This window comes from Carcharhinus amblyrhynchos, chromosome 35 (assembly GCF_965287045.1).
Source record: "Carcharhinus amblyrhynchos chromosome 35, sCarAmb.v2.hapA, whole genome shotgun sequence".
Classification (NCBI taxonomy): domain Eukaryota; kingdom Metazoa; phylum Chordata; class Chondrichthyes; order Carcharhiniformes; family Carcharhinidae; genus Carcharhinus; species Carcharhinus amblyrhynchos.
This window is the reverse complement of record NC_137358.1, coordinates 15,069,326-15,090,464: the sequence shown is the minus strand read 5'-3', so window position 1 is coordinate 15,090,464 and position 21,139 is coordinate 15,069,326. Positions and strand designations below refer to the sequence as shown.

The following is a 21,139-nucleotide window of genomic DNA, read 5'->3' as shown; positions in this document are numbered from 1 at the left end:
GAAGAACTGCTCCACAGGCTCAATTCCAGGCCAAGCTGGGTCACAAGCTGAGAGTTGCAGAGTTGTGATTATTTGAAGAAATATAGTTCTATGTTGGGTTAAATATTAACGCCCCTTCGCTGGGTGCATTGCTGCACATGAACCTTGTTCTTCCTGATGCACAATAACTGTATTATGCAATTATTACAACATATTCAGGAAAAAGTTACATAAAGCTGGGGGGTGGGGGGGGGGGATGGGGAGGATGGGGAAGAAGAGGGGGAAGAGTGCCCTGATGTTACCTGCTGCAGCATAAAATACACAGCTATGCATTTTTAAAAATCTTAATAGCAATTGACCCAATGATGGTGTTTATGGTGTGAACGTAGGTTGGTATTTTGGCATTTATTCAGCAGCTTTGGAATCTCCTGCATCACCACGGCCTTCCACATCATCATCTGAGATTTCATCCAGTTTTCTGCCTGCGGTACGGCGCACAGCGTATCCCACATCCCCACGCCTGTAATGAAATACATTTAAACATGACTGCCAATTTAATGTGAAGTGAATTTGAGAATAGGAAATCAGTGTTTTTCAACATGCAGTCAGACCACCCCCCCGCCCCCGGCTTTCCAAACAGATTATAAATCAAGTTGTGTCCACCAGCATTTAGCTTACCATTCGACAAACTCAAACTGGGGGCCTTACAATTGGTGACTTATCTTACCAATAGCATCGACTGAAGTCAAAGTCAATTCCAAAAGATAGTGCTTGAACTAACTCGCTCATAATCTTATTTAAATACAATAGCATCAGATCACTATTCACATGTACCTACATTTTCTTGCAGTTGTGAATTATCCTGACCCGAGTCCATAGTTTGGCTCATAACATTCTGATTTGTCAAATCTCACTGTAGTTTTAAGATCTCAATTAGATCATCCCTTAAATTTCTAAATTCAAGGGGATGCAAACCAAGTTTATTGCAAACTATCCTCAAAAGGATTGGAATAATTCAGTTCTAACCAAAATGTTTAGCTTGAGAGCTTTTCAAGTTTAGATATTTCCTGGCCATTTCTGCAAGTGGACATTGAAATTGCTACCATTTTGAGTGCGCTTTGAGTCCAAAGTCCAGACAAATGATTAAGAAGCCTAGAGATTACAATGGAAAACTTGTGTTCCATGAAACAGCTCCACCACTTCTCTCCTCTCAAAGCACACAATGTGCAAACTCAAACAAATGACTTATTCAAACAAAACGGCCCATCATGACTATACTCAAAAAGAGGATATGCACTTAAGCAGACTCTGCAGAGACTTCATTCCTCCCACTGTGAAACTTGCTGCAGTTTCATCAAAGTGGCTCAACATACCTGCTGATGACTGAGCAAAAGCACAAAGCCTGTCTGCTCAATGACACAAACCAAAAACACAGACCATTCCCAATGATTAGTAAATTAAAAATGGACAACTAGCCCTTTAGAAAGCTGTAATTGAAAAACAAAGACTTGGAAGCTTGAAAACGGTTATTTCTCATGTCCTTAATTTTCCTTGTCATCCTAAATTGCCTGGGCAAATGAAACGTGTTTCCCCCATTCCATTCATTATTAAGTTTTGCAAATTTACCACCTGGCTGTCCCTTTGATTTCCTTTGTACTCTTTTCCCCAGTATATCCTGATTTAAAACATATCTTTGGACTTGTCTTGGTAAATTAAATACATTTTTGCTTCTATGTCATAGTTGAACACAGTTTTACTGCTTGGGTAGAGGCTGCAAGATACATATTCTGTGCCTCTCCTCCTTCCAAGATGTTGTTCATATGAAAGCAGCACCATGAAACGTGACTAGAACATTAACAAGAGCAGGACAGGCTCAGTTAATTTAAATGTACAAATACAGTACCTTCTTAATGTGCTCAAAGCAGGATTATTCCAGTGTTAGGCATATTGTCACCTTCTTACCTAAGCTTGCTCTTGAGTGCGCTGACTTCACGGGTCATTGCATCTGCAGTTTCGGAAGTATCTTCCAGTTCTCGCTGCAGTTTTCTGCGTGAAGCGTTGGCACGCTGAGCTTCCTCTTCTGCCTCCTCCAGCTGGCGTTTCAACTGCTTCAAACGGGAATTGGCTTTCTCAACCTGCAAGGGAGACAGGAGGAATAATCCCCATTACCCCAGATTGGCAATCCCTCCTTGGCAGCAGTTTTTATCATGGCCTTGTTTTCTTTAGAAACAAAGATGGTAAACCTAATGATTGATACTGGGCACAATACATGAAATACAACTGGTGGCTGAAGTCGGTGTGATGATTTCTTGCAGCTCAGTAGTCTACGCTCTGATTCCCTTCCTAGATATCTCCACCTCCCTTCCCTTTTAAAGGCTACCCAAAACTCCTCTTTGTCTAAGCCTTTTAACCTACATGCCTAATTTTTTTTTTGTTCACACATTTGATGCAACTTGGGATTTTTTTGAAAATTTAGACAGTGTTACTTTCCGATTGAAACATGGCATCAAACAAGAGGAAGAATGGCATTTATGTTGCAACAATCCAACACAACATATTACAGCCAACTAAGTACTCTTGAGGTGTAGTCACTGTTTAATGTGGGAAATGTGGCACAAGTTCTTGAACAGCAGTGATATGATGACAGATAATTGGCTTTGCTGCTGTTAGTCAAGGAATAATGTTGGCTACGACACCAGAGAGAATTTCAACGTTACTCGTCAGCATTGAGATCTTTTACTTCTACTTGAAAGAACACGCAAGGTCCTGGGTGTAACATCTCACCCAACAGTGCTGCATTCCCTCAGTACTGCACTGAATTGTCAACCAGTCATGTGCTCAAATCTCTGGAAGGGGGCTTGAATCCATGACTTTGACTGAAGAAGTGACAGCACTACCAACTGAGTCACAGGTGACACCATTTCAGGGGTTGAGGTTGCTGAATTCTGCAAGAACAAACACTCATCAGCTGGACACTAAAAAGAGGAAATGATGAAGAGAGATCATTTAGACAAATGGCATTTCCCTGTACTGCCTCTACAGTTCGAATATTTCTGGTGACTAGGAAAGCACACACTACTCAACACAGTTTAATTATGACTTCCTGACTTGTATTCCACTACTTTGTCTATTATATTCAACATTCCACTGGACAAGTCAAACATTGATATTCTGGAGACTAGAGCTTACTTCCAATAAGACAGTCTTAATGACACTAAAGGTGGTTAGTTGGCCCACCAAGTCCACACAGAACTGACTGGGTCAATTTGGTGTGGCCTTGCCTGAAACATGATTCATGTGTGCAAGAAGCTGAGATGAGAGCCATGGATGACATGCATCATAAACACGGCAGTGTTATGGAACTGTGACATCTGTCAAAAATTGAAAGCTGTTGTTTCAGAGCCAGTGACTGAAAAGTTGATATTAAAAAGACTCAAGACCAATGGGTCAAGTTTTATGCCCACAACATGCTATGATCAGATTAAGCTGGTGGCATTATTATGGCAAGTATTAAACAGAGTTCAGGTAGCTTCTCCCAGTGGTCCTCACACTAATTCTCCCACCAGCTTGTTTGAAAGTAGAACCAGCAGAGGATTAGCAGGTGGTCACAAGTTCCAGTAGAAAATTCATAAGAGTACAGAAAAATGTTGGCTACAACGAAGATAAATGCTTCTGATTTAACAGCAGCCTCTGTTATGATGTAGAGTAAAATATGCTGACAGACCTTTACTGCAATTTACAGATTTGTGAATAGGTATCTCAGTAAGAGGGAATTGTTCTGAATTGATATTTCACAGCATGAAACTGTACAACATCAATCCCAAGGCAAATGCTTGATGAATTATTATATCTTGGAGGAAAAGGCAAGGCAAATCTATGGGTTTCTCATCTTGGGAGCAGATCTTACAGGCCTGAACAGATGATTCTGCCAAGTGTTTGGGGGAAATAGGTAATGAAAACAAATGAACTCTGTGCTTCACATTTCAAAGCATAAATGATTCAGAGATGATCAAAAACTGTGACTGACCTGGTCTTTGTATTGATCAGAATTGCGTCTTTCATCCTCCATCTGCAGCATCACTTCCTTCAGCCTCTTTTCAGAACGGCGCACCAGCTTACTGGCAGCTTGTTTATCCCTAGTTTGACAAGGATAGCAAAATAGGTTTGCAAACAGTTGGTATAGTGTACACAGAACCTCAAAAAAGGTGTCAAACAAAGTGCCATATAATAGGTTAGCATGAAAGTAACAGTGGCAGCATGGATACCAAGTTGGTCGAGTAAGAGGAAACAATTATTACTGAACAGTTGTTTCTTGGACTAAAGGAAAGGAAACAGTGACATTCCCCAGGGAATCTGCCTGGACCATATTTTTCTGGATATTCATGACTTGTACAAATCAATTTTTAAATTTGCAGATGATACAAAACTTGGAAATGTAAACAGGCACTGGGGAGCCTGAGATTTATGAATAGAGACAGTGTAAAAATAAGGAAGTTTTGAAGAATCTTTATAAAACACTGGTTTAGCTTCAATTGCAGTATAGTGTGCGCCATTCTGGGCACAGTTTAGAAAGGATGTAAAGGCATTTGATAAGGTGCAGAAAGGATTCCAAGAATGGTGCAGGGACAAGGGACCTCAGTTTTGTGGATAAACTGACACAGCTGGGATTGTTCTCTTTAAAGAGAAGGTTGAGAAGAGATTTGATAGAGGCATTCAAAATTATGAGTTTAAATAAAGCAGATAGGGAGAAACTACTTCATTGTCAGAACGGTTGAGGACCAAAGGAAACTAACGTTAAGATGAATGATAGAAAAGGCCGAGGAAATATTTTTGTCTTAAAATGAGTGGTGAGGATTTGGAATATGCTGCCCAAGCCTGAGGTGCAAGCAGATTCAGTGGTGGCTTTCAAAAGCACCTGAAGGGAAAAATTTTAAGGATACAGGCAAAGCAGAAAAGCAAATTCTCTGCATGGAGCCAACATAGACACAACAGACCGAATGGCCTCTTTCTGTGCTGTTGTTTGATTTTTGTGTTTAAACTTTGTTTTGATCAGTGATGTGGGACACAGGTATAGATACCAAAGCATAACCAGAACAAAAGGGTTCTATGTCCTATCTAGCGTAATACCTCAGCCTAGAAACATCCTATTCGTAACTTTGAAATAGTGTTAATGTTAAACTGCTGCATTTACATTTCCCAAATCCGGCATTTCTGCAGTCTCATTGACACTGCATCAGGTCAAATTCTGGACCTTTTTTGGATGCTAAGCTTCCACTTGTTTAAAAAAAATTGTTCTCCCACTTTCTTCCCAAAATATCTGTTCCTGACATATTTAATTTATAGTTGTGATCATTCGTACCGGGTCTCCACATCAAGCTGTTCCTCCAACTGAGCAATCTTGGCCTCCAGTGCTGTGATGTTTGCCTTGTATTTAGATCGGACAGCATTCTCCATCTCCTGCAGCTTGGCTTTCAGCTCTTTGTTCTGACGATCTAGTTGCTGGCGAGCATTTTCAGCCTTCTGGGCATTGCTGCGTTCAGCAGAAAGATCAGCATTTATCTGGTCAACCTGTTTAACAGAATCATTAGGAGATGTAAAACATCAGCTTTAGTTCTCACTCAATTTTCTGAGTGTGAGGAGTGAAATCTTTTGGCCAACCGTGCCCTAGTCTTTAGCAGCATACTGTAATTTCTACAAATTAATTTCCCCACCAAGTTATTCTCACCAATGTGCAGCATGGAGGATTACAGGGGTACATCAGCTACATTAATTCAAAGTCCCCAAAGTTCATTCCCTAGTGAAGACTTTAAAAAATTTACAACAATTGTTCTGAAGATCCAACAGGCAACTCAAGATTCAACTGAACTTGTCCATTAAAAATAACCCCAAGTTTAATGTTGACTTCTGAGTGCACAGACCCTGTGACACACACATTCCTGATCATCCTGTGACATTTATTGAAGAACTGCTTCCAGGTTACAATGAGAATGAAGTTTAGGCATTCCAAGATACTGACTGGTCAGCAACCGATAAAAACACAGCAATATAAATTCATAAGCCACTGCTACAAGAGTGTGCATGCTTAAGAATCAGAAGATCCACTCACCCAAGGAAGAAGCAGTGCTCTGAAAGCTCGTGATTCCAAACAAACCTGTTGGGCTTTAATCTGGTGTTGAGGCTTCTTACTGTGCCCCCCCACCACCAGGTCCAATGCCAACAGCTCCACAAAGAACCAGAGTTATACTATTTTTACAGCCATAGTTTCAATGCTGACTCCTGCTGTCAGTCTGAAAGGCACCAGGAACAGTTGCCCACGTACACTTAGTCCACCAAAATTGGTGGAAAGGCAAATTGTGCGGAGGGTGGGGAGAGTCTACAGAAGGATCTAGATAGGCTGGGCGAATGGGCCAGGAAATGGCAAATGGAATTTAATGTTGGCAAGTGCGAGGTGGTCCACTTTGGTAGGAATAATGGTAGGAAGGATTATTACTTACGTGGAGAAAAACTGCAGCAGGCGACGGTGCAGAGGGACCTCGGGGTCCTTGTGCATGAGTCGCAAAAACCCAGCTTGCAGGTGCAGCAGGTGGTCAGGAAGGCGAATGGGATGCTGGCCTTCATCGCGAGGGGGATTGAATATAAAAGTAGGGAGGTCTTGCTGCGGCTGTATAGGGCATTGGTGAGGCCGCAGCTGGAGTACCGTGTGCAGTTTTGGGCGCTGTACTTACGCAAGGATATTTTAGCCTTGGAGGGAGTGCAGAGGAGGTTTACTAGGCTGATGCCGGAGTTGAGGGGGTTGAGCTATGAGGAGAGGCTGAATAGATTAGGCTTGTACTCGTTAGAGTTTAGAAGAATGAGGGGAGATCTCATTGAGACATATAAGATGAAGAATGGGATGGATAGGATAGAGGTGGAGAGACTCTTCCCGCTCAGAAAGGATAGTAGGACTAGGGGGGCATAGCCTCAAGATAAAGGGGGGGCGGTTTAGAACAGAGTTGAGGAGGAACTTCTTCACTCAAAGGGTGGTGAATCTCTGGAATTCTCTGCCCGTTGAAGTGGTGGAGGCTGCCTCGCTAAATATTTTTAAGACGCGGGTTGATGGGTTTTTGATGAGGGGGGGGGATTAAGGGTAATGGGGAGAGGGCGGGAATGTGGAACTGAGCCACGACAGATCAGCCATGATCTTATTGAATGGCGGGGCAGGCTCGAAGGGCTAGTTGGCCTACTCCTGCTCCTATTTCTTATGTTCACACTGTGGTTGCTGATGCATGTGCGCTGCTCCTGATGTCTTTCTAGTCAGCAGCAGTAGTTTGGATATATAAAAAAATTATATAGTCTAACACTGCATTGGAATCTGCAATGTCAGCATTCCCCATGGAAATTCCAATGTTAAAATTCAATACACGTTGGTAGGTTGCTAGAAATAAGTGGCATGATAATAGGAATTCCATTATACCATTTCAGTGCAGCACAGAGGAAATCAATTTTCTGACAACAATTCATAAGAACATAAGAAATAGGAGCAGGAGTAGGCCATCTAGCCCTTCGAGCCTGCCCTGCCGTTCAATAAGATCATGGCTGATCTGAAGTGGATCAGTTCCACTTTCCCCTCATAACCCTTAATTCCCCTATCAAAAACCTATCTACCCGTGACTTAAATATATTTAGTGAGGTAGCCTCCACCACTTCAACAGGCAGAGAATTCCAGAGATTCACCACCCTTTGAGTGAAGAAGTTCCTCCTCAACTCTGATCTAATTCATCCCAGATCCCAATCTCTGATGGTCTGCTATCTCAATGAGATTTTATGAGTCAGGCTCTGAGTAAGGTTGCATCCAATGTGTAGGCGTTTCTATAGAACATAGGTAGCTCAATTAATAGATAATAGGACTCTTAATCCCAGGGTCAATATTTGGAGTCCCACACTGGACAATTAATTGATTCCTTTTTAAACCAAAGTGCCCTTAAACTAAAATGTTACAATCAATTCTTCCCATGTCATTTATTGGAATTTCCTGATTTATCTTCACTTACTGAATTGCCAGAAGCATTTTATAAAATAAACATTTGTTAAGATAATGTAATTGGTTAAGTGCTGCATAAACCTAAAAATGAGTACCTTGAATTTTGTTATTGTGACGATTTGTTTTAATGCTGCCAGTTGACACTGCAACTGAGTATGTGCAGAAAATGCTCTCCCTAATGTTGTGGCAGAAATAAAGAGCCTATTTTCAATTTGTGATGTTTTGTGATGCTGAACATCAGCATTTGTCCAGTGAAATTATGACCAACATTTTCTGGCTCAACCTTAAAAGTCAACTGAGTTATTAGGTCAGGAAACAGGAATATTTTATGGAATCTTCCTTTAATTGTCCACAGCCCAAGATATTCAACTGCATGTTTGATGTCCTCATTGTAAGGGGTAGCTAATGGAACGTATACCTGGAGATTTGCTTTTCTGAGACGATCATTGGCCATTTCAGCATTGGTTTGCTCCTCCTCTACCTCCTCCTCCAGCTGAGCAATCCTGGCCTCAAGGCGCCTCTTCTCATCCAAAGCCAAGGACCTACAGAAGGAATCAATGACATTAGAAAAAAGCCCTTTAGTTGCAATAGTTTCCCTGCCTAAGCAAGAATAACTATCGCAAATGAGAGCCAATCCCCATCTAGAAGATGCTAAAGTTCCATTGAAGCTATTCTAAATTCACTTTCTCCCTCATGCATGCACTTATAACAATCAAAGTATCAGCAGTCCTATCACTTCACCCATGGAGGCAATCTTCCAAACCCTGCCACAAGTCTGGCTAGCAGGTTAGAAATTGTCTCTTCAAACACAGACAACATTAACCCTATTGCTGCCTCATATGAACAAACATAAGGAAACATGAAACCAGAGGGAAAAAAAACTGAAGACTATCTAACCGATTCAAAAGAAAGTACTGTATTCTTTAAACCCCTTCAAAATCACTTATTTCACTGAAGCATTTGCATATCTATCTCTATAGTGAGTACGTGTGAAGTAGTTTGTTAGCCTGTTCCAGCAACCAAAAAACATTTGTGTGTTGGAATATTTTTCATCCATTTCTGGGAGAAATGAGCACCTTGAATAACATGAGACCAAAAAAACACGCGGTCAATCAAGTCTTTGTAATGAAGCTGTGATAATCATCTCAACAAAAAGCTTCAAGAGTTACATTTATGGATGGTGATAAGTAGTATGCCATTTAAGTTAAACAAGGTGAAGCACTTTTGTGGACTAAGTAGCTGGTTCATTATTTTGTATTATAGAAAGACTAAGTTGCACTTAATGAAATAATGATTATAAGGTCAGTGCTGGGGCCTCAGCTTTTTACCATTTATATAGATGATCTGGAGGAGGGAACCGAGTGTAGGGTGTCGAAATTTGCTGATGACACCAAGATTGGGGGAACGGCAAATTGTGGAGGGTGTGGAGAGTCTGCAGAAGGATCTAGATAGGCTGGGCGAATGGGCCAGGAAATGGCAAATGGAATTTAATGTTGGCAAGTGTGAGGTGGTCCACTTTGGTAGGAAGAATGGTAGGAAGGACTATTACTTACGGGGCGAAAAACTGCAGCAGGCGATGGTGCAGAGGGACCTCGGGGTCCTTGTGCATGAGTCGCAAAAACCCAGCTTGCAGGTGGTCAGGAAGGCGAATGGGATGCTGGCCTTCATAGCGAGGGGGATTGAATATAAAAGTAGGGAGGTCTTGCTGCAGCTGTATAGGGCATTGGTGAGGCCGCAGCTGGAGTACTGTGTGCAGTTTTGGGCGCCGCACCTGCGCAAAGATATTTTGGCCTTGGAGGGAGTGCAGAGGAGGTTTACTAGGCTGATGCCGGAGTTGAGGGGGTTGAGCTATGAGGAGAGGCTGAATAAACTGGGCTTGTACTCGTTAGAGTTTAGAAGAATGAGGGGAGATCTCATTGAGACGTATAAGATGATGAATGGGATGGACAGGATAGAGGTGGAGAGACTCTTCCCGCTCAATAAGGACAGTAGGACTAGGGGGCACAGCCTCAAGATAAAAGGGGGACGGTTTAGAACGGAGTTGAGGAAGAACTTCTTCACTCAAAGGGTGGTGAATCTCTGGAATTCTCTGCCCGTTGAAGTGGTGGAGGCTGCCTTGCTAAATATTTTTAAGACGCGGGTTGATGGGTTTTTGATAAGAGAGGGGATTAAGGGTTATGGGGAGAAAGCGGGAAAGTGGAACTGAGCAGCGACAGATCAGCCATGATCTTATTGAATGGTGGGGCAGGCTCGAAGGGCTAGATGGCCTACTCCTGCTCCTATTTCTTATGTTCTTATTTCTTATGTTCTTATCACAAATGTTCCTATAATATGAAACAAAACCTCAATTGTTGGTTTCTGACAAGATCAAAGAAGCATACATGAAAGTATCCACTTCCAAATCACAAGATACAATTTTTAACAGCCCCAAGCCCCAGAAATACAGAATGGTCAGCTCCTCATTGATCAAGGATGTCCAAACTAAGTGATTTCATCCTTAAGGTTATGATTGGGTAGTACGGAGATGTCTTGAAACATGAAATTTTTAAATGAATAGAAGTGATGTGCATCACTGTATTCAAGAGAATGTCCACCAGAGGCCTAGTTCTAACACCCGCAATGGTATCACAACTGGCTTCAGTCCAGCAAAGATTTTGAAACTTCCATTTTAAAAGTTTGTTCTTGATGAGATTATAAAGGTTTGTGCTCACCACCATTCACTGTGCTTGAATTTCCAAATCAAACTGAAAATCTACATCCCAATATGGAAAGTACTCCTGCATGTGGGCAAAGTGCATTTTCCCAAGCTCAGACTTGGCAAAAGGAAAGAAATTCAGCTGGTGTGTATCCAGCTAAGACCATAACTCAAGGATAAAGCACTAGTAAATATTCTGCTGTTTCTTCAATCAAGACCATTCCGTGCAATAGAAATTTGGCACTTGACTACGGAGTTATCTGTAGTCAAGTGGAGCAAAACCCAACCTTTAGTGACAGGTTTATCTCTAGGATTAATCAACAAGTTAAATCAGAGCCCTGAAGTGCTACTGACCCATTGGGCCCAAACATCAGATTACTGAATTTGCTACAGAATATCAACTATGTTCTAATCTTTCAGCTCTTCCTCAGGTGACCCTTGCTTAACTCTTTCCACTTAGAGGGGGAGTCATTGAACAACAATTCCATGACTAGTACAAAAGTTGAAGAAAAAAATAAAGCCCCATTCATGAGAGGGGTACATACTTTCCAGAACTATTGCTGGCAATCTCCTCAGCCAGCTCATCTCTCTCCTGCTGTATCAGTCGCTTGGAACGCTCCACTGCAGCAAGCTCCTAAATAATAAAAAGTGCTCATTGTTAGTCACTGGTATTCAGCTGGTCATATTCTTAAAAGCTCACAACAAATGCATCAAAATAAAATTGTATTTAAACAGTTGCTGAAATAGGCATCTTTTAGGCATTCTCCACCTGCCAAGATTAATGTTTTGTGGAACCTGGCATAAATTCTTCCATTAACAGTAACTTCAGGGTCAACTTTGAGATTTTTGCTCAAGTTACACTATTCTTAGGCTGGACATCATTTAACATGCACACCAGTCATGACATTGAAAAGGGAAGGTATTAGCTCACTGTACTATGCACAGCATTCAAAATTAGAATTACAGAATAGCTGAGTCACTCAATGGTTTGCAAGCACTGAATCAACACTATTCAGGAACAAAATCTAGAGAGAGCATTAAATCACAGATCCAAAATCTTCCAGTATTCAGTAAAATTCCTTCTGTATTTATTTCCTATCACTGTTTGATCTCCCACCTCCTGTATATGAATCATGTCTGCCTCAAGTGCTTTCAGCTTCTTCTCGTTTTCTTTGGATTGGGTCAGGATTTCCTCTCGAGAGCTGCAAGCATCATCCAGTTCACGCTGATAGTCTTTCAGCTGAGCCTGTTGAAGACAAAGAGAATGTAACAAATCACAGCCAGGCACCACCTCATATTCACTCCTAACATCCCTCCCCCCAAAGCAGGAAAATTAGTTGGGGCAGGACAATTAGCCTCAACACCACACGCAGCCCAAGGAGCAGCTCTTCAGAGCCATCTGCTGGAACTGCTCAAGTCTGGATGTCAGACAAGGGCAGCAGCAGACTTGGCCATGATAATCCAGTTGGATGCTAATTGTTACATTGATTGTGCATTTGAGAGAGACGTGGAAACTGCCACCGCTTGTCACACTGGACTCTAGGGCAGAGATAGGGGCAGTAAATTAGTAGAGATTCAGACAATACCTGCCATCCAAATGATTAGGACTTATGGAGGCAGTGAAGATTTTCTTAAAGCCAAATAAATCCAGGGCAGCTTTATATTTTGGGCATGCTCACATTTACCTCCCAATTTGCATTAACAGCCTGAAAAAAAGCATTAACGTTTACTCTATATGCACCACTGAGATGAGATGCTGAGTATCCTTCATAAGGACATCTGTAAAAAGGACAGTGATGTGGCCACAGAGACAGTGCTGAGTGTACCATCTGTGGTAACTTGTATGGCTTACTTGTAATTTGCGAAGCTGCTTAATGGCTTCCTCACGGCTTTTGTTTGATGCTTCGATTTGTCCTTCCAAATCCTTCAAATCCATCTCCAGCTTCTTCTTGGAAGTGACAGCCATGGAACGCTGCTTCCGCTCATCTTCCAGCTCACTCTCCATCTCGCGTACCTGAAACAGCAAATCAGCAGCAGATAAAATAATTGCTGTTTAGAAAAAAAAAATCACTAAGAGAGACCTGAGAAAATAAAAATGATTCAGTCCTCCTAAACCCGATGGACATTCGACACAAGAACACAGAATAAAGGTCATTAGGCCTAACAAGCAAATTTTCGATTGGAGCCGTGATAATTGAACAAGAGTGGAAAAAATTGCCTGCATCAGTTTGATCAGGTGATCTCAAACTTCAATTTAAGCCAAAGTCTACTCTTTTTCCCCCACTGTGAACCAACTTTTCCCAGAACTTAAATTCTGGATGTTCACCTCCATATACTCTCAAGGATATACTTGCCTGCTTAATTAACTGTCTTCTCTTTTCCTCACTCTGTTCATCCTTACTCAGCAGGTCCCTGTCAAACTGGGCTTTCATGGCTTGCAGATTTACTTCCAGACGTAATTTAGCATCTTCAGTGGCCTGGAGCTCATCCTCCAGTTCTTCCAGCTGGGTCTTCATCTCTTCCACTTGTTGTTCCAGAGCACGTTTTGACTTTTCCAGCTCATGTACCTTCACAGAAATAGATGGAATAATGTAAATCAGAGTAAATTCACAACAGTAGCGTCTTTCATGCACTGAAACAGAAGGTTCGCTGTCAATAAAACACATTCTATTCAACAAATTTAAGAATGCACTAAGTATGGTCATTTAGGCGATCTATTTTCCATTGTAGGAGAAAGGGAAAATAGCACCTTTTTCTACTAATCTAACAAGTATCAGGTAACAAAAAAATGCATTAAGATACAAAATGCATTTCATATAAAGATACTACATGTCTAAGATGTTTCCAAGAACTCCCTCAGTGGCCTGGTGAATGAAAGTGGTACTAAGCTTTACAGACCAAGTCTCGAGACTGACTTGTGTTTTTCACTAAATTGGTGAATCCCAGTTTCAACAACAGTTGGCCTCAGTGTCAAGACATGAGTGTTAGTCTTGGCCACTGCCCAGTGATCGAGTAGAAAGTGTTTGTGGGGTGGACATTGTGAGATAACAATCTGGGGAACCACTGGCACAGTAGTGTCACTGGACTAGTAATCCAGAAGTCCATGCTAGGGACAAAGATTCAAATCCCATCCACATCAGCTGGTGGAATTTAAATATTTAAAAAAATCCAGGATTGAAAGCTGGTCTCATCAATGGTGAAAATGAAACTACGACTGATTGCTGTAAAAACCCATCTGGGCCACTAAAGCCCTTCAGAGAAGGAAATCTGCCATCCTTATCCAGTATGGCCTACATGTGACTCCAGATCCACAGTAATGTGGTTGACTCTTAACTGTCTTCTGCAATGGCCTAGCAAGCCACTCAGTTCAAGGGCAATTAGGGATGGGCAGCAACTGCTGGCCTTCCACATCCTATGAAAGTATAATTTAAAAAAAAAATCAGGCTGTTGTGAAACCATAGATAGTTGAATAACCTAACATGAAGGATGGCTACTTAAATGAACTACTGGAGTGCTATGGATCTGTATTGGGCAAGTAAGGAAGCAAAAGGACAGTTTCCCAACTCCTGCTACAAGGGCATCTACTTACACTCTTTCCTGCATCGTCCTTGGAGCTAACAAGATCTTCCATCTCTGTGCGCAGCAGCTTGCTCATCTTCTCCATTTCCTCTTTCTGTTCCATAGCTGTCTCCAGGGCACGGGTCAGCGACAGAGTCTTGGTTTCTTTCTCACGAGCCTCAGCCTGTGCCCGATCTAGTTCCTCTGAGTACTTTAAGGAGATGTTCTTTTCTTCAGCCAGCATCTGAAACAGTAAAATGTGACCCAATTAACAGGATTGCACTAAAATGATTTTTTTAAAAATAAAGGATAAGTGCAGAGCTCAGACTAATCATGTAACACCTCGGAGAATTTCTTGGACTAACCTAAATAAGTTTCAAGGTTAGGCAAGATAAAAGTCGAAGCTGATTGGTTCTGAATTGTTCAGTCACATTTAATTATATTTTGGTAAAATATAATTTAATCTTGATGGACAACTTCATCCAAAAAATAATTCACTGACTTTTTTCTGGCACTACAAAACAATCCATTTTGACAGAAAGGCTTCCACTAAATGTCAAGTTTGTACAATGTCCATGTATAAATTAGGTGGATAACTTAATCTTGCTACAATGCAACCGCCTGCAAAAAAAAGTTAAGAATTTTGGTTCAGATTTTACAGCTTTAAATGAACTTCCAATTTTAAAATGAAAAGTATTGCAAGTTGTAGGAAAAGTTCAGGACAAATTTTATTGCAATCTCTAGAATTAAGAATCTGGATGTGGAGTTGGTTTCTATTTGCGTTACAGTTTACTTTTGATAACTTCCATTTTTGTAAATGTTTACATCCCTTTAGAACATTGAATGGCTTAAAAATCAAGTGATAGACTTTGCCTTGATCAATCATGCTCTCACCTGGTCAAATTTCTTTTGTTTCTTCTCAAGATTGGAAACAATCTGCCGTTGGTGGTCCAGGCTCACAATCAGATCATCCAGTTCCTGTTGCAGGCGATTCTTGGTTTTCTCTAGCTTGTCATAAGCTGCTGTTTTCTCTTCATAACGCTGTGTCAAGACTTCCATGTCTTTCTGCAGCTTTCTCTTACCTTCCTCAGCAAATTCCAATGAAGCATTTCCATCTTCCTGCCGCTTTTTGAATTCAGCCAACTGAAATGTTAACCAAGAATGAATAGAAAGTAAACTCAAGTACACTCTACCTGTGTATTTAGATTACTTCAGCTACAAGATCAGTTTAACACAACTTACATTAGTGCATGGCAGGGAAGTGTTTCACCAATGTATACAGTATGATACTTAAAGTTGGACTGGGTGACCAAAAAAGGCAAGGGAAACTATCTTAAAGCAAAACTCAATGTAGAATTATCCATCATTACATAGTACTGATTCCTTGCTGCAAAATTACAAGCAGAGAATACTACATGGATTTTCAGTGCCAGTGCGGTACTAGGTATGTAAGTTGTACATCCCAAAGATCACATTAAATAGCATGTCCCAGCTGCTGTTCACAATGGCTACGGTCTGTCCTTGCCCAATCAGCTTATGCTTGCAAAGTCTCAAGTGTCCAACATGAGATGAGATTCAGCAATTGGACAACATTTGCCAAATAATCCTCAGCGTGCTAAGAATTACACTGACAACCAATTTAAAATCGTTAGTCAGACTTGCAATGTAGCATGTGCACACGTTGGAAGCTATGTATACTAATGCATAATAATGCAGATAGAAAGAATATGTTCCTTCCATTTCAGATGAAGGAAATAAGTAACAGCCATTCGTTGGTTAATTCCCTAGGGCAATGCCTTGAGCAATCAGGGTCAAGTTGCCTGGTTTAAATTTCAAACAATGTTTGGCAGTTATCTGTCAGTCACCATCAACTGGTGCATTCTTTATGTCAATGCCTCTACCAGAGTCCACTTGCCAATCAGGATTCTCTATAAGTTGTTGTTCTCCCCTTACACTGGTATTCTTGCAAAGTGTCCTAATGGATGCAAGATAAAAAGTTTCAACGCATCTTTTCAGAATGACATAATGCTAGCTGTAATCTCAAACATCCTCAGTATCCTTATCAAATTGAAGAAACCAGTTCTTTTGGCTATGCATAAAAGTATTATCCCTGACAAAACAGATACACAACTGCACCCAAAAAGTGGAGTTTGCCTGGTGAATTACATGCAGCGCATTTGGCCAATTGCTTATTCTAAATTTTCCATATTGAAGATATGGAATGGAGTAACAATTTGAAGCATCACATTGATTAGTGCGTAGCACGGTTAAAATAATCACACTTGTAATGGTTAATGAAATTTGAAACCCTTAAGAGAAGGCATTATATAATGCTGTACCAGTGGCCTTGGAATTGATAACCATGAAGCTGCTAACATTCAAGAGAAATAGACAGCCAAAGAGGACTGAGTGCTTCCAGCAGGAGCCTCTGTATAACTAAAATAGCACAAAAGAGTTGGGAGACACGTTACCTGAGTCTGGAAATTGGAAATTTGCTTCTCCAAGTTCCTTTTTCCTTCCTCCTCTTCTTCCAACTGCTCATGGAGGCTATTGTTTTCATCTTCCATATGTCTCAGCTTGGTACTGAAAGCCAACTTCTGTCGAGTCTCTTCTTGAAGCAGTTCCTGTACACAGGGATGGGAAAATAGTAACACATCATGGGTGAATGGGCAAAACAAAGCAAGAATATGGATCAGCAAATCATACTATTGAAAATATGCAGTCTGAGGTTTGCCGTTTCTGACGCAGGCATGTGCTTCAGAAAAACTGCAGTCGCTTTTGAACCACTTAGATTTCAATTCAAAAGGGTTTTATGTCACTTGGTCACAAAAATTCAAAATCAGGATACTTGCTGATTCATATTAAATTTAGTGCAGCTCAAATATAGCTTCAATATAGCTTCTCCTTGCATTAAATGGATCTATATTCCTACCCAATTCTACACCACGTCTGAACTTCCAGTCAAACAACCACTATCAATTTCTCCATTATGAACATAGTATGCACCCCTTCTCTCCTCTTGTTTAAAATCTAGAGGGAAGTTTATGCTTTGGTAAGTTATTAGTTATTCTGGTAGTTTCGAAATGAATTCCAAATAACTCAATTTTCAGGTCGTCTAAAAAACAAATTAATAATCTTAATATCTATAAACAAATTATCCAATTTATCATGGATCATAGATCGGTTTAAGTTGTGGAGCCCTTACTTTAAGGTGAACTATCTTTTTACTTAGTTTCGATACTAAAGGGTCTTTCATTCAGACCAGTTCTTCCCTTCGTACCTGTGTGTCCTGCAGCTGAGATTCCAGGGTGCTGTGGTCCTTGGTAAGTTTAATGGTCTTGCTTTCCGCTTGATTCATGAGGGCAGTAACATTGTCCAATTCACTCTGAACATAAAGCAAATATTTCAATTACCATGTGCTAAGTAGTCCACTTAACAGCATGTTAGAGCTATGAGCAAGTATTAACCCTATCACAGAATAAGGGTTCTTGGAACCTTCTTCAATTGCACTTTGATGTGTGGTTTGGTTGCTCCCGGATTTCTAATGTTCCCGAAACTCAAAACAAAAAAAAGGGATAAGATAACAACACGTAAGCAAGTGAACCAGAAAGCATCATTCTGTTAGCTAATTGTGAAGCACATTCAATAGTGATTTGGTTAGTCAACTTTTTAAAACTGTGGCTCTGAAGACAAGCAAACTGAAAAATACCACATCAAAACCATCCTAAATCCTCTTAACAGTGAGGAAGAATAATCACAATACTTTCATTTCAAGCAATCAACTAGCAATGTGCCTCTTTAAATGCCTTTTCCTACAGGGCAGCCTGATGGCTCAGTAGGTATGTACACCATATGAACCTGGGGAACCTCATGACTTGTCAACGTGAGTCTCAAAACCTGGCCATGCTAAAAGGTTCAAGTATGTCAACCACCTTCAACATTCCTGAGTCAGGAGAACGTCAGTCAAAACTGTTGCCTCTCACTACCATCTCAGTTGTTGCTCCAAACTACCTATCAACACAGTAATTGTCTGAGTTCATATAATTAGGGAGTCAATTAGCTCAGGTGGCTAAATGGCTGGTTTGAGATGCAGAGCAACTCCAATAGCACAGGTTCAATTCCAATTAAGATTATTCATGAAGGCCCCGTCTTCTCAACCTTGCCCCTCGCTTAAGGTATGGTGAACCTCAGGTTGCATCACCACCATCTGGAACTGTGGCAACTTGACCTTTTATCTTTAGTAGACATTAGGGCATGCTCAAACAGGAGCTACTGTTAAAACCACACTCCCAGGGAGAGCCACAAGAATTTCAGCATGGTAAAATATGATAAACATCAGGAACACAAGATCTGGGAGCAGAATAAGTCACTCAGACCTTTGATTCTGCTCAGCCATTTGTTAAGATTATGGCGGATCAGTTGTGGTCTCAACACCACTTTCCTGTCTGCTTCCCATATCCCTCATCTGTCAAAAATCTAACTCAGCCTCCAATAAATTCAAATGACCCAGTCTTTACTGCTTTCCAAGAAAGAAAATTCCACAGGCTAAACAACATACCATGTGTCTACATTACAATAGATAATGGCTTCAAAAAATTCTATAAAGCGGAATCAATGGCAGCGAACACACTGGCTCCTGCCAGTCCAAAAGTTATGTTCATATCTTAGCCCTGCCCTCAGAGGAAGGCATGAACCAGAAAACTTGGCACCTTTGCAAAAAGATGGAAATAGCTGGCACAATACTCCACATTCCTTTCTTTAGCCAATTTGGTAGTAGTGTTAGCAGATCCTGGGTCTAATTTGCTTGTTTATGAAATGGTGCAAATGTAGAGACATAAGCGCATGGAGGTTTCCTAAATATTGATCATAATGGATAGCATCATAAATGTTTATATGAAAAAACTTTTAAAATGTATCTCAAATTGAACTACAAAATAATTTAATTCTACTGTTGGTCCTCTCACCCAACCAATGGTTAATTATATCTCTAGGACATACTGCTGCTACTTTGGTGAAATGAGATCAAAGTTAACTTGTACATTTACCTGAAGCTTGCTGATTCTCTCATTGAGCTCACTTCGGGATCGATCTCCATCCGCGCTTTTAACCTGCAGTTCCTGCAATTGGGACTCCACCTTCTTCCGCTTGTGCTCAGATTCAGTCTTAGCCTGCATCAGACGCTTCACCTCAGTGCTAACCTCATTGCGTTCATTCTCCAGGGCTTGTTTGGCCTTCTCTACTCCAGCTTTGAGCTGCAGAAAGAAAAAGTTTAGTCAGTTTAGGTTTGTCAGAGCCTAGATCACAGCAAAGTCCCAAGTTACAACATCCATTTCCTCCATTTACAGACAATCATTAATTGGGTCAGTATTCAGATTTTCAGCAATGTGATTATACATACATTTATCAAATATTATCATTCCACATTAGCTACACCATAGCAAGTTAAATGCTTCATCATGCATTTTTCATCTATCAGACCACAGTTCTGGTCACCATTCTAAGGAACATATTGAAGCAGAGAAGACACAAACTACTTACTTACAAGAAAGGTATCAGAACTAAAAGATTACTGATATTGGGAAACACTCAATAGTTTGAAGCATTTGAAAAGACTTACAGAAGACCTGTGGAAGGTCTTTAAAAAATTATGAACAAGTTGGAAAGGGTAGCTGGGTAGACAATGTTTCCATTTGCAGAAGAATCCAATACAAGATAATTACTAACAAAATTAATAAAAGCACAAATAGAAATTTCCTTACTCAGTGATTAAAATGTAGAGTTTGCTACCAGAAGTGGCTCAGACAAACAAGTTAGATGTTTTCAAAAAGAAATTGGATGCAGATGAGAAAAGAAAAAAAAATGGGTGGCAAGGTGGCACAATAGTTAGCACTGCTGCCTCACAGCACCAGGGAACAGGGTTCAGTTCTGGTCTCAGGTCACTGTGCAAAGTTTGTATGCTGTCCCCTTGTCTGCGTGGATTTCTGGTTTCCTCCCATAGTCCAAAGGTGTACAAGTTAGGTGGATCAGCCATGCTAAATTGTCCCATAGAGAGAGCAGGATTAGTTGGGTAAATAAGTGGGGTTACAGAGATAGGGCCTGGGTGGAATTGTAGTCAGTACAGGCTTGATGGGCTGATGCCTCCTTCTGCATTGTAGGGATTCCATGATTCTAAACAGATATGCTGAAAGGCTGAGATGAGGCAAATGGAATTGGAGGGGACCCTCCATTCTATACTGTGGATTCGTAGAATCCCTGCAGTGTAGGTGGTGGCCATTTGGTCCACTGAGTCTGCACTGACTCTCTGACAAAGTATCTTATGCAGGCCCTCTCACCTGCCCTATCCCTATAACCCCACACATTAACCATGGCCACTTCATCGAACCTACAAAGTCTTGGAACACTAAGGGGCAATTTGCCATGGCCAATCCACCTAACCTGTATAATCTTTGGACTGTGGGAGGAAACTGAAGCACCCAGAAGAAACCCATGCAGACGTGGGGAGAATGTGCAAACTCCCAAGGTTGGAATTGAACTCCGGTCCCTGACGCTGAGGGGCAGTAGTGCTAACCACTCTGCCACCATACCACCCATTCTACATAATTCTATTCCTGAAATCTGCAAAGCAGTAGGGAAGATTTATGCGAGATTCCAGTGTTAACCTTCCTTTCACCAGTGCAAGCTAAAAGACTGTCTTAATTGTATTAACTTTATGGAGGGATTGTTTTAAAAACTAGTAGCCATTAATTGCCTGCAGGATTACTGAACTTCACAAGTATTTTTAAAAAATTTCAAACCTATTCATGGTATCAAAATTGCCCCAAGTACACGGATCTACTTCCAGTGGTCAAGTGTGTATGACAAACAACCAGAAAGTAATTCCCTTAGAT

The 21,139-nt window shown here is 41.0% G+C and overlaps 1 protein-coding gene across 2 annotated transcripts in view; it reads right to left on the bottom strand.

Annotated features, from left to right (window-relative positions):
* Nucleotides 1-233: 233 nt before the first annotated feature.
* The window catches only part of LOC145361797 (myosin-9-like), a 158,990-nt gene continuing 138,084 nt past the window's right edge, over nt 234-21,139 (bottom strand). For both annotated transcript variants that reach the window (XM_080217776.1, XM_080217777.1), the window contains 14 exons: nt 19,298-19,504; nt 17,533-17,637; nt 16,724-16,876; nt 15,147-15,395; nt 14,284-14,496; nt 13,049-13,261; nt 12,547-12,708; nt 11,812-11,940; nt 11,240-11,328; nt 8,418-8,541; nt 5,339-5,547; nt 4,007-4,115; nt 1,942-2,114; nt 234-499 (listed from right to left, as the gene is read on the bottom strand). In XM_080217776.1, coding sequence (XP_080073902.1) covers nt 385-499; nt 1,942-2,114; nt 4,007-4,115; nt 5,339-5,547; nt 8,418-8,541; nt 11,240-11,328; nt 11,812-11,940; nt 12,547-12,708; nt 13,049-13,261; nt 14,284-14,496; nt 15,147-15,395; nt 16,724-16,876; nt 17,533-17,637; nt 19,298-19,504 — 2,250 coding nt within the window. In that variant the 3' untranslated portion in view covers nt 234-384. The remainder of the gene's footprint in view (nt 500-1,941; nt 2,115-4,006; nt 4,116-5,338; nt 5,548-8,417; nt 8,542-11,239; nt 11,329-11,811; nt 11,941-12,546; nt 12,709-13,048; nt 13,262-14,283; nt 14,497-15,146; nt 15,396-16,723; nt 16,877-17,532; nt 17,638-19,297; nt 19,505-21,139) is intronic.